Consider the following 14,393-nt stretch of genomic DNA (forward strand, 5'->3'; position numbering starts at 1 on the left):
GTTGGAAACGCTCCCATTCTTCCTCTTCTTTCTTCTGCTTTAAGTTACCACACGCTGAAATCTGAGTGCTGTCTTCATGCTGTTTTATCTGAACTGGCCACAGCTCAGATATCAATACCTGCAGAGTAGTTAAACCTGCACCTGCGATCATTCTGTGTAAAAAACTCAGCTGCTTGTTCAGCCTGAAAAGCAGGTGATCGATGTGGTCTCGCCGTGGTAAACACAACCGAGAGGTGCACAGCTTGGGAGAAGAAGTTGTGCTGCAGAAATTTATAGCTTGTCTGTGCAGTGAAGCTGATCACCAATGTCTGACTTTGGGGGAAAGTCCTTGAGCCTGGTGGTCTTACACTTAGCATCTTGGTTAACGATCTTCCTGAGGAAGCATTAATCCAGGTGAAAATCAGTTTCACACATTTCACAAGTTGTACAAACCAAAATGTACAGCCGTTCAGTAACGAGTCAGTCCTCATTGGTCTCTGATCCTCTTCCCTTCATCATGCAATAATGATCTGGTTTTTGTGCGGCTCATTGCGGCAGTGAGTTGACATCTATGTTGACATCCAAGTCAAAGGTGACTGAGTGGCTGAGTTATGGAATTAACTGCTGCTAACAGTCCACAAATAACAAGCGACATTTGTTAGTTGGTTTTGTCCCTTGGTGTGTGGTGGACAGAGTCCTGACGGTCATAGTGAGGGGAAAAACCAAACATCCTCCTGGCTGTTGATGACTGACAAACAGAACTATCATTTACTCTCATCCTTCTTCAGTTTCCTCTCCACTAAAAGCAAACAAGCCGACAGCTTCACGTCTCGAGCTGACGGCAAACCGTGGTGGGTGGATGAGTGTTCGCACACCTAACATCTACAATTTGTAAAAACAGCACAAAGCTCTTCTGTTGGTTTCAGATCTGAAGCCGTGAATTAAACAATGAAAAGTCGAAGCTTCTTGCATCTGGTTCCTTCTGCACCAACAGTGATCAGGGAATCAGCCGTTTGCTTGGATTTCCTCAGACATGTCACATTATCCATCGGGTCCACAGGGCAACAGTGTCTATGCTTCGTTTTGTGGCTACGGTCTCTAATGTATTAATATTAATGTGTGTTCACCGATTGGTCTTTCACACATCTCCAGCCCTGCTCTGTCTGTAGCTCTCGGCTTCAAACTCTCTGGTTCCTCCTGAGGATGTAGCCGCCCCCCCGCCAAAAAAAAAACAGTAATGTCTTTAAATTCTCAATAGTTTCCTTAAACCAAAGCTGCTTACTGTGCTTTTTATGAAACGAGACGAAACAGCACAATTGTTGGGACAAACGAAGGGTTCATTTAACCATTATTTCCTCTTATGGTCTTTTCTTCCTACCCTGACCGCAGTGTAAAGCCTGTGTCAGTGAAATGTTTGATAATGATGGCTGACGTCTGATGAATTAGGGCTTTAAACAACCACGACATGTGGAACGGTCGTTGTGTTCTGATGCTCACCAACACGACACGGTCACTGCAATTGTGGACTTTTTCTTCTTCTGGACACGAAGCTCGTGCACGTGGACCCACTTGCACAATGACTTGAGGTTTATGAAACAGAACCAGCTGGATGTGCGTCTGTACCTGTGTGTTTTGTGTAGTTGGCCCCGGGTCTTACTGAGGACCAGAGCATGCTGAACAGAAACACTCCTGCAGTGAAGAGCTGCCTTTATTTGCTTCTTTTGTTTAGCTGAAGCAGAGGCAGCGCAGATCAGCTGTCAAACAGAAAAGATAAATGGATGAATGGATGCATGACGAGACTGAGAGATGGATCTCTCCGTGTGTGCAGCTGCTCTTTTGCCTCCATTAGTCCACATCTCGGAGTAGCCCATAATAATCAGCATCATGCATGGTTGCCATGGCGACGGCAGTCAGAAAAGAGCCACCGGTGAAAGAGATGTTCTTTTAGCCAGTTGGACTCTCTCCTCTCTCTCTTTCTCTATTTGAAGCTTTCTCTAAACTCTCTCCATCATCTGTGTCACAGGACTGGATTTGAATCTGAAAGCTCTTTTGTTGTTTGTCTGAAAGGAGTTCGCACACACACAAACACACACACACACACAGGCACACACACTGAGCGGGGGCTCGATCAGTCTGTGCAGCAGGAACCATGAGGAATACAGAGTGCCGAGGCCGATTTTCCTCCGCACAACAAATTAATTTCGAAATTGACTGCACTGCTTTGAAAAAGACTTAATTTAGACAAAGTGCCACAGTTGTGATGCAGGAAAAAACAAGCCGGCACACACATCGCTCTGATAGATTAGCACATTATAAACTAGTTATGGTTAACACTGCTCCTCAGCAGCCTCTCAGGAAAATGTTTTAGCTGCCCCCACCCCCATTTGCAATGAGGAATTATACACACTCACATGGAGCACACAAGACGCCACAAATTCACATACGATATAATCCAAACAGTATTATAAAAAAAAAAAAAACTGATTTCACAGTCTAATCAATGTTTCTGACAGTGTCTACATCAAAATTCATATGTCACTGACAAAAACATTTATTGTACAATACCAGATAAATCTGACTCAGTTTCCAAAAACATATATGAACCATATATATATAATGACTTTAAGTTCAACTTAGTGCTCCAGAGATGTTTCCTGGAAGCATTGAAACTGGAGACACTGCTAGAAATGACGTAAATTAACATGAGGCGGATTATGAATCCAGAGCCTGCAGGAAGAAACATAAACGTGTTTTTTTTAAGGGAGAACGTCCATGATTTTCTGCCTCAATAACACACACACACACCACACACACACACACACACACACATACACACTCAGAATCAGCAGATGCTCCCTTAAGTTTTTATTGTTTTGTTTGTTTTTGTCTTTATACTTTATACTTCCTCTATTGTTTCCTGCTCTTTCAGATGAAATGACACATTTACACTAAGTGTATGAGGAACATCTGCCTCCAGCAGCTAAATCAGTCAAAGTTTCTTTTCTTAAGCTGACGCCCGCCCACTAACATGACTGATGGAGCTGCAGACTGTTCACTGCACATTCATTTCTATACTCAAATATCCCAAGTATTACTTTGTGTTCTTTGTAAGGCATACAATTTGTGATGGATGGGGTTTTAACATAGAGCAGCGTACAGACAGTTTGATGCACAGCAGCTGAAGCTCTTAACGCTGTGAACATGCACGAATGATCGTGTGAATGATCCACTTCTTCACATTTTGCATTTTCATCTTCAACATCAGGTTCTTCCCTGATTTATTTTGATTTATTCTACATGTTGTTGTTGTATTATTGTATTATTATTATGTATTCTTCGGGTTTTGCTTCATTCATTCTTGTCTGGTTGATGTTAGATATCTGAGGCTGACACCAAAAAAAGATTTATACTTCTACTGCTGCACTTCCTTTACTATTACTTCTACTACTGCTAATAATTCTTCTTCTTCTATACATTCTCCTCTGTTTGTTCTGTTAGGTATTGGTTCCTCTTTTACGTCTTCCTCTACTTCTTGTTTTTATTTGACTGCTTGTTTTTCTTCTAGTTCTTTCTTCTTTTTCATCTATTACTACTACTACTACTACTACTGGGGTCTTTCTTCTTCTTCTTCTACAGTATATTATTATTAATGTTGTATGGAATGACAGATGTTGAGTGGTACAAGGTCAGTGCAGGTTTCAAGGTGTTGACCGAATAAAACAAAATGACAAATTTTAGTTCCTCAGCTGTCACACACACACACACACACACACACACACACACACACCAGTGAAAAGCTCACAGCAATCAAAGTGTATGTGTGTGTGTGTATGTCAGAGGTAAGTGTTTAACATGATCACAGCTTTCTAATGGAGGCAGTAATTACCTCCTGGCAACCTGCCAACACTACTCACCTGCACACACACACACAAGTCTGTACTCATATCTTTGTGGGGACACTCGCTGACATAAATCTTCCACGAGTCCTAATCCTAAATCTGACCTAAACACAGTTCCAGCCTACACCTGGCTCTAGCCTGGACCACGAAACCAGGTCTGAACAATCAACCAGGTGTGAGGACCAGACACAGTTGTGAGGACCAGAACCAGACCAGTTGTGTGACTGTGTCCTCACAATGACGGTTCCAAACTAAAATACACACACACACACACACACATACATTTTCTTATAAATGTGTTTTTTCACTTTATTTTCTTCCATTTTGCCAGGAGAATTAAAATGTAACCTCCACTAAGGTCAGAACATCAACCTTCACATTGATTTTTCCAAATACTAAAAGTGTAAAACAGTAAAATCCATGTGGGTAAATATGAATACAAATGATGTTATGAGTCATTTAGTGGTCTTAGTTAGTGATCAGCTGTGTGTTTGTTTGTTATTCATGGTTCCATTTGTTTTTCTCCGCAGACATGGGGCCGATGTTTGGTCTGTCAGAAGTGTGACTGTTGTTTCATGTGCATGTTATTTCATCAGCCACCTTCAGCGTGAGTGCAGAGCAGCTTCTCACTCGAGGACAAAAGAGTCTATCGGTCGATCTGACACTCCCTCCGTCTGCGTCCGTGCTCGTTATTCAGCAGGGCCGCGAGATAAGAGGAGTTCATTAGTCAGATAACTCATCTCGCACTCGTCACTTCTTCTCTCATTCCTGCCACTCATCTTCCTTCCTTTTCAACCAAAGGCTTTTTCTGTCTCTGCTGCTCACCTTGCTTCTGGCTGTGTGTTTGTTTTTGTCTGTCATGCTTTGCCTCTTCTCCTTCTTCTTCTTTCTTTACCATTTTGTTTTGCCTCAGACGTGCTCCCGTCTCTCAGTCACACCTGTTTTCTTTCTGTTCAGGTGCAGGCCAGTGTAGGTCTATCTAAATCTAAATTAAAACCCATCACATGACTCTTCTCCACTATGATGCATATGTCCTGTTCTCACTCTCAGGACATTAAAAGATGTTTTTTTTGTCTCTGAAGAAAGAAAGTCGTCTGCTCTGTTTGAGACGTTCGAGCTGCAGCTTAAATTTGGCAGTATTGCGGTGATTTGTAAATCAGCTGTAAACTCTGTGGTTTTCCCTGTTTGCATTTTCAGTTTGGAAATCATGTCTCAGTCAGTATATCAGCAGTTACACATGCACTGACCTTTCCTCCAGCAACACTTCAAAACAGGCTTTACAGTTTCGTCTCCTCAGCACTAACAGTGAGCTTGCATGTCACTCTGTGTAAGATGGATCCAATAAATGACGTATCACCCCAGAGATAACAGCGTCCTCTGGGTTCAAAGTTTGGTTTCTCCTCAGCTCAGTTGGCTGCAGTGCTGGAAACACAGCCGATAGTAACTGTTTCAAACAATGTTTTCTGTTTAATGATGTCTTTTATGCACGTTTACCTCCCAAAATAGACACAAACCGACATGTACTTTGATTATAGTCGGCAGCAACTCTAGCTCGTTAGCGTCCATGGCTCCTCAGCAATTTGTTGTGTCTAATTGTCACCATGTTACTCGTTGCTCTGATTGGTTGAAATTAGTGTTATCCGGTGACTGACAAATGGTTCACCGAATCACCAGCCAAGTAATTGTTTGAGAGCACATTCCACTTCCGAGCGGTCCCCCCCAGATGGTTCTGTGTAACAAACCATCTGGATTGTCAGGTTCAATAACCACGGTCATAGGAACCATTTTCATATTGTACAGGTGTGAAAACTAAAGCAGCAGGATGTGTAGTTGGCAGCTGGGCCATCTATCTTTGTCTGGAACGACAGGAAGACTTTGGATTTCCCCAACACTGTTAATTAAACCACCAGGCTGAACGTCTGCATCCACTAATTTAGTCCTGTTTTCTGTCTCAGCGATGCCTTCCTAAACTAATATCTCATTGTGACCAGCTCCGACATTCAGGTCTGGGGGATGTAACATTGTCACATTTAACAAGCGGACTGCAGCATGGTTGTGTCTAAGGAGGTCCCTGCTCCCACCATAGGGAGGTTCAGTAGGTTGTTATCCTGCTATAGACTATGGAGACCTGTGTGGTTAGACTCTGGTGCTTAAACAGCAGAAATGAGTGTAATGTGTAAACACTGAGCTGTGTTCTTCAAACATTCACTCAGTGCCCACGTCTGAATCATTCATCTGCAGAGTGGATGTGAAGGTGCAGCAGAGCGATGGCTCTCCTCACTTTGACGCTGCTTTATGGACTAGGACGATGTCAGCGGCTCCACGGGAGCATCAGACGTAAATGCACATCGTCTCTGCACTTTCAGTCTGCTGATTGTTTGTATCCCACGTGTCTCAGGAGATGACTGCAGTGTTTCTACCACAGACACACTGAAATAAACCACACTGGTCAAGACCGAGGACTGGATGGATCCTCTGAGGCCAGTTTTACAGGTGGAGGACAGTTAACGGGGTCTCATTTTAGTTCCGCTGTTTAGTTCTGCACATTCACTCTGACCTCTCACAAATAGAACAATTATGGAAACAACTATGGAAAGCCAAATGGATCATTAACCATCTGCTTTTCTTTGCAGTTTTGTGGTTTATAAATGAGTTTCCTTTCTGGGTTGTGCCTTGCTGCACTTTTATTTTCACTTATTTTCTGGAGATTTTCATCATTTTGTAGCAGTGATTAGTTGATCCAAGCTAGTGATTACCTGCCTATAATAAAAGGGCATGTTTGTTTTTTCACTGAAGTGCTGTTCTCTCAGTTTTCACCTTTTGTTTGAGCACATAAGATATTTTACAGATTTTACGACACTCACAGTGGAGGAATATTTAGCAGCTCGCTAGAGTTTCATTCCAGTAAGAAAATGCAGATAGCAGCACCACGTTAGTTTAGTCAGACGGTGAAAAATGAGCTGATCCCTGCAATGTCCCCCACCATGTCTGAGGTGAGTTCAGGTGTTCTAATATAAGCAGGTATCTGATCCAGAGGCCTAGGGTCTGCAGCAGAGAGAAGGTCCCTGGTTGCACAGAGCTCAGTTCTCTGTGCTCATGTGCAGGACATCAGCTGTTACGATACGAGTCCAGTGCTTGGAGGGCTGGTGTCCTGTCTGTCACAACTATATGATGCTTGGGTGTATGATCATCAAATCCCTCCTTACTGCTGACTGCACATGCACAGCTGGCTGAGTGAAGTGTACGTGCAGGTAGAGCAGTGAGCCAGTCCCTGTCAGACTCTTTTTATTGTTAGAGGACACAATTTTCTCCTTCTGTGTCGGGAGAAATGTTTTCCCTTTGGGATGTCGGACATTTTGCAGCCGTCTTTGAAGCAGTTTGAGCACGGTGAGTCCTTGTCCAATTACTTTCCACAGAGTCAGAGTCTTAAATCATTCTGCTTTGTTTTCAATCGCTCTGCGGTGTGTGCGCATGTTGTTGATGACACTGTTTTTAATAGTTTTTGGACAACAGTGGAGGTCTACGGCACAGACCAGTAAGCTAAACCAGGTTCTGGATTCATCACATTCATTGTTGCTGTCGGTCTCTGGATGGGATTTTGACTACATTAGAACAAGAATCAGCTTTTTTGGCCAAGTATGGACACACTAGGAGTTTGACTCAGTACTGTACAGTGGCTGTCACTGTGCTTTGTAGTCAACAAGAAATTAATTTACAACACATAACTAATAAATGTAAATAGTAATACAAATAAAAATATATGTATTTTGCAGAGGGGCTTCCAGGCACATGTTGTTATATATACAATATGGACAAATGTACAATTATTGCACTAAATCGTACAAACAAATGCAAATCATGTTGCTGTTTTTTCTTTGCAATGTAGTTGTCTGTAAAAGGAAAGTGGGAGATAGTTGTGATGTTGTCTGTAACCTGAAGAGAAATAAGTGGAGGAACAGACAGAAATAGAGCGAGATGAGAAAGTGATGAAGTGATAGAGAGACAATAGAGAGAGTCAGAGCCAGAGAGAGAGAAGAGGAGGGGAGTGATGGAGAGAGCAGAGAGATAGGCAGAGGAAAGCAGGAGGTGTAAAAAGAGAGAAAGCGATAAAGAGACACGGGGTGACAGAGAGAGAGAGAGAGAGAGAGAGAAAAAGAGAGAGAGAGGGAGGAGGACGGAGGAGGGCGAGCAGCAGCTCAGCTGTTGTTACAACAGTGAGAGGCTGCGGTCGTCGAGGGGAGAGAGCTGTTGCCACGGGGATTATCACCACGTCTGCCTCCACGGCGACGGCCAACAGGACGGTTGTGGGTCGGGCACCGGGAAAGCCTAGGAGCAAGGCAGCGGGGTCATGAGCACGAGGTAGGAAGCAGAGAGAGCTGAATGGGAAGACAAAGAATGGAAAGAAAAAGAGAGAAGGCATAAAGAGTTGAGTGTAGAACATCAGTGAGGAAGCGAAAGAGGAAAAACAAGCCAAAGAGGAACAGAAAGAGAGAAGTGGGAGCATCTGGTTGTTCTGCAGTTTCAGGATATTTCTGTCGTTCTCTGAATTCTGCTTTATGTGTTCACTCAGAAGAACGTTCACTCGGTTACTGTAAGTGAGTCTCTGACAGCTGATTCCTGCTTTTTACGTTTGCTTGATGTGATTCATGTGAAGCAGTGAGACATTTGGCAGCAGCAGACGGTCAGGTTGTTTTTCTGGGTTTTTATTACTGTTTTCACTCAAACCAACATGTTCTCAGCTATTTCTGACTTCTCTGCTGCCGCACAATGATTCCTGATGATGAAAAATATATTATATATATATATATATATGTATATATAACATCATTTATTCACATGGTGGAATCTTTTTTTGACCAGTTACCAAAACCATTGACAACTAATCAACTCATCCGTGGAGCTGTAATGAAAAAAGTTCTTTTTTTCTGTATTAATCATATTTCCCAGCTTGATGTTCCACTCAGCTGAGAATGGAAGTAGATATCATTGACTGGAAAACATAGATTTATGTTGTTTGTTGTTATTTAAGGTTGCATTTCATTCAAAGTCACTTTTTTTTCCCCCTGAGGATATTTGACTCTTGTCTGAGTTAAAGGAAATGTTTGGTGATTTCCCTTCATGTCAATTAAAGCCTGCTTTGTCTAATTCCTCTGTGCCATCAAGATTCACTGTGTCCAAAAACTATGAGAACACAACAATGTGGATTAATCCGCCAGTGAAAATAGTCCCCAACAAACAGACTTTTCCCTCTGTGTTTATTAAAAACCACAGTGAGCTGTAGTTTTAGGTCATTAAAAAAATGTAATTATATGTTCAGATATAATTATTAAAGAACCAATGTGCTTGGAGCTGAGAGCTGCAGACAGAGCAGAGAACAACACTGTGTTCATGGGATTTGTTGAAGAAAACTACAGAAAAACCACTAGTTTTGTCCTAAAACTACTGAACATCCCATGTGTCGTGAATCAGCATTTGGCTGCAGTGCTGGCTGAGACGCGAGGAAAACAAACAGAAGATGGGATTCAATTTCCTCCTTCTCCAAATCAGTCTGTAACATGATATAACTGAATTCTGCACAAAACAGAAGTGAACAGATTCATATTTTTGGAAGAGACTTGTTCTCTGTCTCCTCCAGTCAGAAGAGGCCACTGATTTTAGTTTCATCCCTATGTGTCAGGGTCACAATCAGACTGGTAATGAACGCAGTTTATGCGTTGTGTTAGTGTAAAGAAGATGCATAATGTTCCTGTGGACTGAGTGAGTTTTGCTTTGGGCAGTAACTTTGCCAGCACTTGGTATTTAGCCTATATTAGTTTACATATTGAAAAGCTGGCTGCGTCAAACAGCTGAGCCAAACACTGGCAGCTGCTGTTTCCATACAATTGGCAAGTTCTGCAGTTAGAAGCGGCATCTTTTCTCCCTGAGGTCTGTGCAGATCTATTTCCACAGTGGACATCAGAGACAATGCAACTGCCACTAAATCTAAAAATCTGTGAGGCGTGTCTGTGTGTTCAGCTGTTGCCATTGTTGTGATGATTTCACTTTAATTCTTTTTTTTTTTTTTTTTGTTTTGTTTATTGGTTTGTTGTCAGTGCCGATGCTGCTGCAATTCAAGCTAAATCCCACACCAGCTGATATGAATCTGGAAATATCAGCTGACACACTGATCAAGGAGTAATGTATATATATATATATGTATATATATACATTACTCCTTGATCAGTGTGTCAGCTGATATTATTATATATATATATATATATATACATATATATACATTGATCGTTCTGTTTGCGACACGGGTGATATAGTGCTCAGACCGCAGCTCAAGGAATCCGAAGCTAATCTGTTAGCAGCCAGGAGTCAGGAGAAGCAATGAGCTGACCTCTGACCCTTCAGCCCATCACTGGGGGACATTTCATCTCTGTGCTGCTGTCTGCATGTAAACACACTGATGAATATGGAACAGCAGGTCGGCATTACTGCTGCATGTCTTTACTGACATTAACCACAGTTCATATTGACTCAGTCGACACCACCTGCATCAGGGCCGAGGCCCGCCCACTGCTCATGAATATTAATGAGCAGATAGATGGAGCATCAGGATGACAGACGACAGGATTTCTGCTCCCAGGGGGCGTTTGGAGCTCCTGTTCATGGTTCAGGAGAGCGTGACTGCACGTATCCAAATGCATAATATAGTATGATACACTACATGGCCAGAAGTATACAGACAGTGACATATGCTAAAAAACTGTGGGGGTCAACTATTAACATTTAACAAGAAACTGAAAAATGCCCAATAGCTGCTGTGTGTTAGGATGCACCAGCAACAAGGCACAGAACCAGGAGTGCAATTTTGTAGTTGGCGAGAAACTGTGGGATCCTTACAGTCAGTGCGTCTGTGTGTGCAGGAAGTGCCTCAGCTAACAACAGTCGCCTGCTAACTCAGCTTTCTCACAGCGAACAATCCAACATTCAGTTTGGCACTACAACCACTGGGGGGGTCCACAACACATAATAACGTGACCGCAGCTTTCAGATTTATAGCACAAGTCACATACAGTGTAGTCCAAATGGTTTAGTCTAAAGTACAGAAGTGCAGTGACAAAATACTTCCTGCACAGTGACACACTGAAGTTCAGGATCCCACATACTTTTGGCCATGTAGTGCACAGACTTTAATATTCATGATCTTTTTCTTCTGCCTTATAGTTTTTATTTTCAGCATCAAAATGCTTAAAAGGCCCCAGCTGTGCCCTAACAGCACCTCAGTGTAAATACCCCCATATGGTGTAAATCAGCACTGAACACTCTGTTATATGTTGACCTGTTAAACTCCTTCCTCGTCCTGCATGTATTTATGTTTATGTGGAGCAGCCTCAGACCGAGGTGAAGCGATAACATTTCGCTGCTTTCAGAAGAAACCTCAGATAAAAAAAACAAAGTGCGAGCAGCAGCTTGAGTTTCAGGCTGAAAATCAAATAAAAAAAAGTATCAGGATTAAAACCAGCTGCTTTATTTACGGCAGCTCAACATCAGAGTATTGGGGGAAAAATCTTCTAGTCCCAACCAGGGAACCAAAATCTGTCAGTTTAACTCAAACCTGAGTTAGCAGGAGGTTGTGATGCATCTACATTAAGTCGTCTAAATTTTAAAACGTCCAAGCTGGATGTTGTTCAATAATTCATTAATTTCAGGCCTTGTTTATGGGCACGTCCACATCCCAGGCCTGAGTGTCCTGCTGTTTCCATCAGATCTGGTGTTTTTTGTGTTTGTTCCTTCCCATCCATGTCTGTCAGGGACATGTATCCAGCTCCGGTGTGAACACTGTTGAGCTCCTAAACTGCCACCATGCACAGACTGAACAAAAATGTGAGCCAGGTGCGAAAAGAAGAAGAACGTCATTTGTGCACAATTTCCTCCAAAGCTGCTTGTTCCCATATGTTCCTTCCAGTTTGGCTCCATTTTAGATTTTTCTTGTGTGAATCTGCTGCATAAAATTGTGAGATGGAGAAAAAGTCTGATGCCCTTCACTGTCAATTCACAGCCACTGTAACAGAGACAGGTGCTGTAGTCTAATAAACATGTATCCATCCATCAGTCGGGTTGTGGAGCTTTAAATCTTTAAAATCCTCGTCCCTGAGCTGGTGTGCTCTTTGACAACCATGGAGTCAAGGTGACTCTGTCCCAGACTAAGACAGGAAAAGAATCTTGCAGGTTGAGTTGGATGTTAGTCTGGTCTCAGGTCAGTTTTAAGGTCAGTTTCATAATGAGACAGTAAAGTGGATTATGACTGATGGGAAACTGCTGAAACATCTGGACTGCAGGGTTAATCCACTGATTCATAAACTGGGTTAAAACGTTGCTGCTGTGTTTAGCCATCAGGTTGTTCTAACTAACATCACGTTACTTCTTTTAACCTGATATTCCAGAAAAGGTTCCCCACAGATTCAGTTCCCGAATCTAAATAGGAGTCACAGTTGTGTCTCAGCATGTGTAGTTGACATTATATATATGCACATGTATGAAGTGTGAACTTGCTTCAGGTTTAATAGAAAAGCTGAGAAATATTCAGTGAAAACGGATTAAAAGAGTTCATTCGTTGCTAATCGCTGAGCTACACCCCCCCGAACTTTGTTTTTAAATCCTGCTAACATGGACATTAGCAGGATTTAGTCCACACAGGGAAATGTGAGGTCTTTGATAAAACCCATAAAACGTGATCTTTGCACTTCACAGTCCGACAGCAAAACATGTCTCTGCTTTAAAATGACATGTATCACCAGTTTAATAGTCCAATAATTTAGGAAATGCACATGCTTTTAATATTAACACTAATAGGCGTGAGGAAGAACCATGTGAGCCGGTCCAGCGGTGTGTCTTTAATAGTCTGTCAGGTTCTGGATTCACACACATTCATTGTTGCTGTCAGTCTCTGGATGGGATTTGGACACACTGACTATCACCAACCTCATTTTTTAATATGAAGCAGACCTGAAGCATCTCTGCTGGTTAAGATTTTGTGGGGAGGACTAATGAGTTCGTGTTCCTCTCAGAAACCGAGAGAGAGAGAGACACAATGAAGAAGGCTCATGTGTGTCTCACTCTCAGCAGGTTCACAGTTGGAGCCACCAGATCACTTTAACATGAGAGCTGCCCCACCAACCACACAGTAACACACACACACACACACACACACACACACACACTGCTGTGTTTTATGTCAGTGAGGCAGCTGTTTTATTGTCAGAGAAACAAAAGGCTGCAGCTAATAACTGCTGTGTGTGTGTGCGCGTTGTGACACGTTGAGTTCAGCCTCCCGTCACGTCCTCCTGGAATTACCGGGACCAAAAATCCTGCAGTGTTTTTGTTATTTTGTTTTTTTGTTTTTTTTTCCAGTGAAAGCAGCTTGGGTGTGTTCATCAATAGCCTCACACAGAAAATAAACTGCAGTGACATTTCACCCAAACACACGTGTAATAGTAATGATGTGTTTGCTTAAAGCAAGACAGCAGATAGTCATGGTTCCTGCTACTTTTGTTTCCATACAGTGCAGTCATGAAATGTTCAGGTGCAGGTGATCAAATAAATGTTTAGGATTAATAAGGTAAAACAGGAGCTCACAGGTTTGGGCCCCACAGCAGCTAAACTGATGTTTGTGTGTTTGTTTGTTTATCTTCCAGAGGGTGAGACTCCACAGGGGAAGCAGCTGATTGGTTGGCCTTCTACAGAGGTCGGGGGTCGATGGCCATGGCAGGCCGACTCCTCCTCTTCCTGTTCGTCTCTGTGACACTCGGACATGCTCACTTCCAGTCCGCCCAGCGTCTGAAGCCCCGCCTCCAGAGAGACCGACGCAACATCAGGCCGAACGTCATCCTGATCCTGACCGACGACCAGGACCTGGAGCTGGGTGAGTGAAATACAGCTGTTAACCTATCATTAGTCAGCCCACAGGATAGAGGAGTTTGGCTCAGCTCTGGATTTGTGGCTGGTGCTCTTTTGAAAAAAAGAATGTGGTTGTAACCAAACCTAAAGCTAAAATGGCAACATCCCTAATTCCAGCTGCCAAACTTTGATTGGTCAGTATCTGAGGCTGTCGTGAACCTGAATGTGTCTCTGTAGGTTCGATGCAGGCCATGAACAAGACTCGCCGCATCATGGAGGAAGGTGGGACTTCTTTCTCCAACGCCTTCGTGACCACACCCATGTGCTGCCCGTCACGTTCCAGCATGCTCACCGGGAAGTAAGTGCCTGTAGACCGTCTGTTGGGGCTCAGCCCGGTTTCTCCCAGATACTGTCTGCAAACAAAGGCAGAGCGTAACTCCTGTCGTCACACAGCAGCAGGATCAATACACAGAGAGACTCATTTACACACATGGCAAAGCTGCAGGCCCCTCACTGATTGTTTGTTGTCTGTATTCACGGTCGACTCCTTAAATAAAACACTTTCAGCAAATTTGCAGCAACAGTCGGTTGTGTCATGTTGGTTGTTACAGGAGGTTTTGCTTCATATAT

At 42.9% G+C, this 14,393-nt stretch overlaps 1 protein-coding gene across 8 annotated transcripts in view; it reads left to right on the plus strand.

Annotated features, from left to right (window-relative positions):
• Positions 1 to 14,393, plus strand: part of sulf2b (sulfatase 2b) — a 52,685-nt gene that overhangs the window by 18,476 nt on the left and 19,816 nt on the right. For 5 of the 8 annotated variants that reach the window (XM_026331769.2, XM_026331768.2, XM_026331771.2 and 2 more), the window contains 2 exons: positions 13,562 to 13,788; positions 14,001 to 14,121. In XM_026331769.2, the coding sequence (XP_026187554.1) occupies positions 13,623 to 13,788; positions 14,001 to 14,121 (287 nt within the window). In that variant the 5' untranslated portion in view covers positions 13,562 to 13,622. Of the gene's footprint in view, positions 1 to 8,056; positions 8,238 to 8,299; positions 8,470 to 13,561; positions 13,789 to 14,000; positions 14,122 to 14,393 lie in introns of those variants that run through there. The other 3 variants (XM_026331767.2, XM_026331774.2, XM_026331772.2) reach the window with 2 other exon arrangements.

This window comes from Mastacembelus armatus, chromosome 7 (assembly GCF_900324485.2).
Source record: "Mastacembelus armatus chromosome 7, fMasArm1.2, whole genome shotgun sequence".
NCBI classification, from domain to species: domain Eukaryota; kingdom Metazoa; phylum Chordata; class Actinopteri; order Synbranchiformes; family Mastacembelidae; genus Mastacembelus; species Mastacembelus armatus.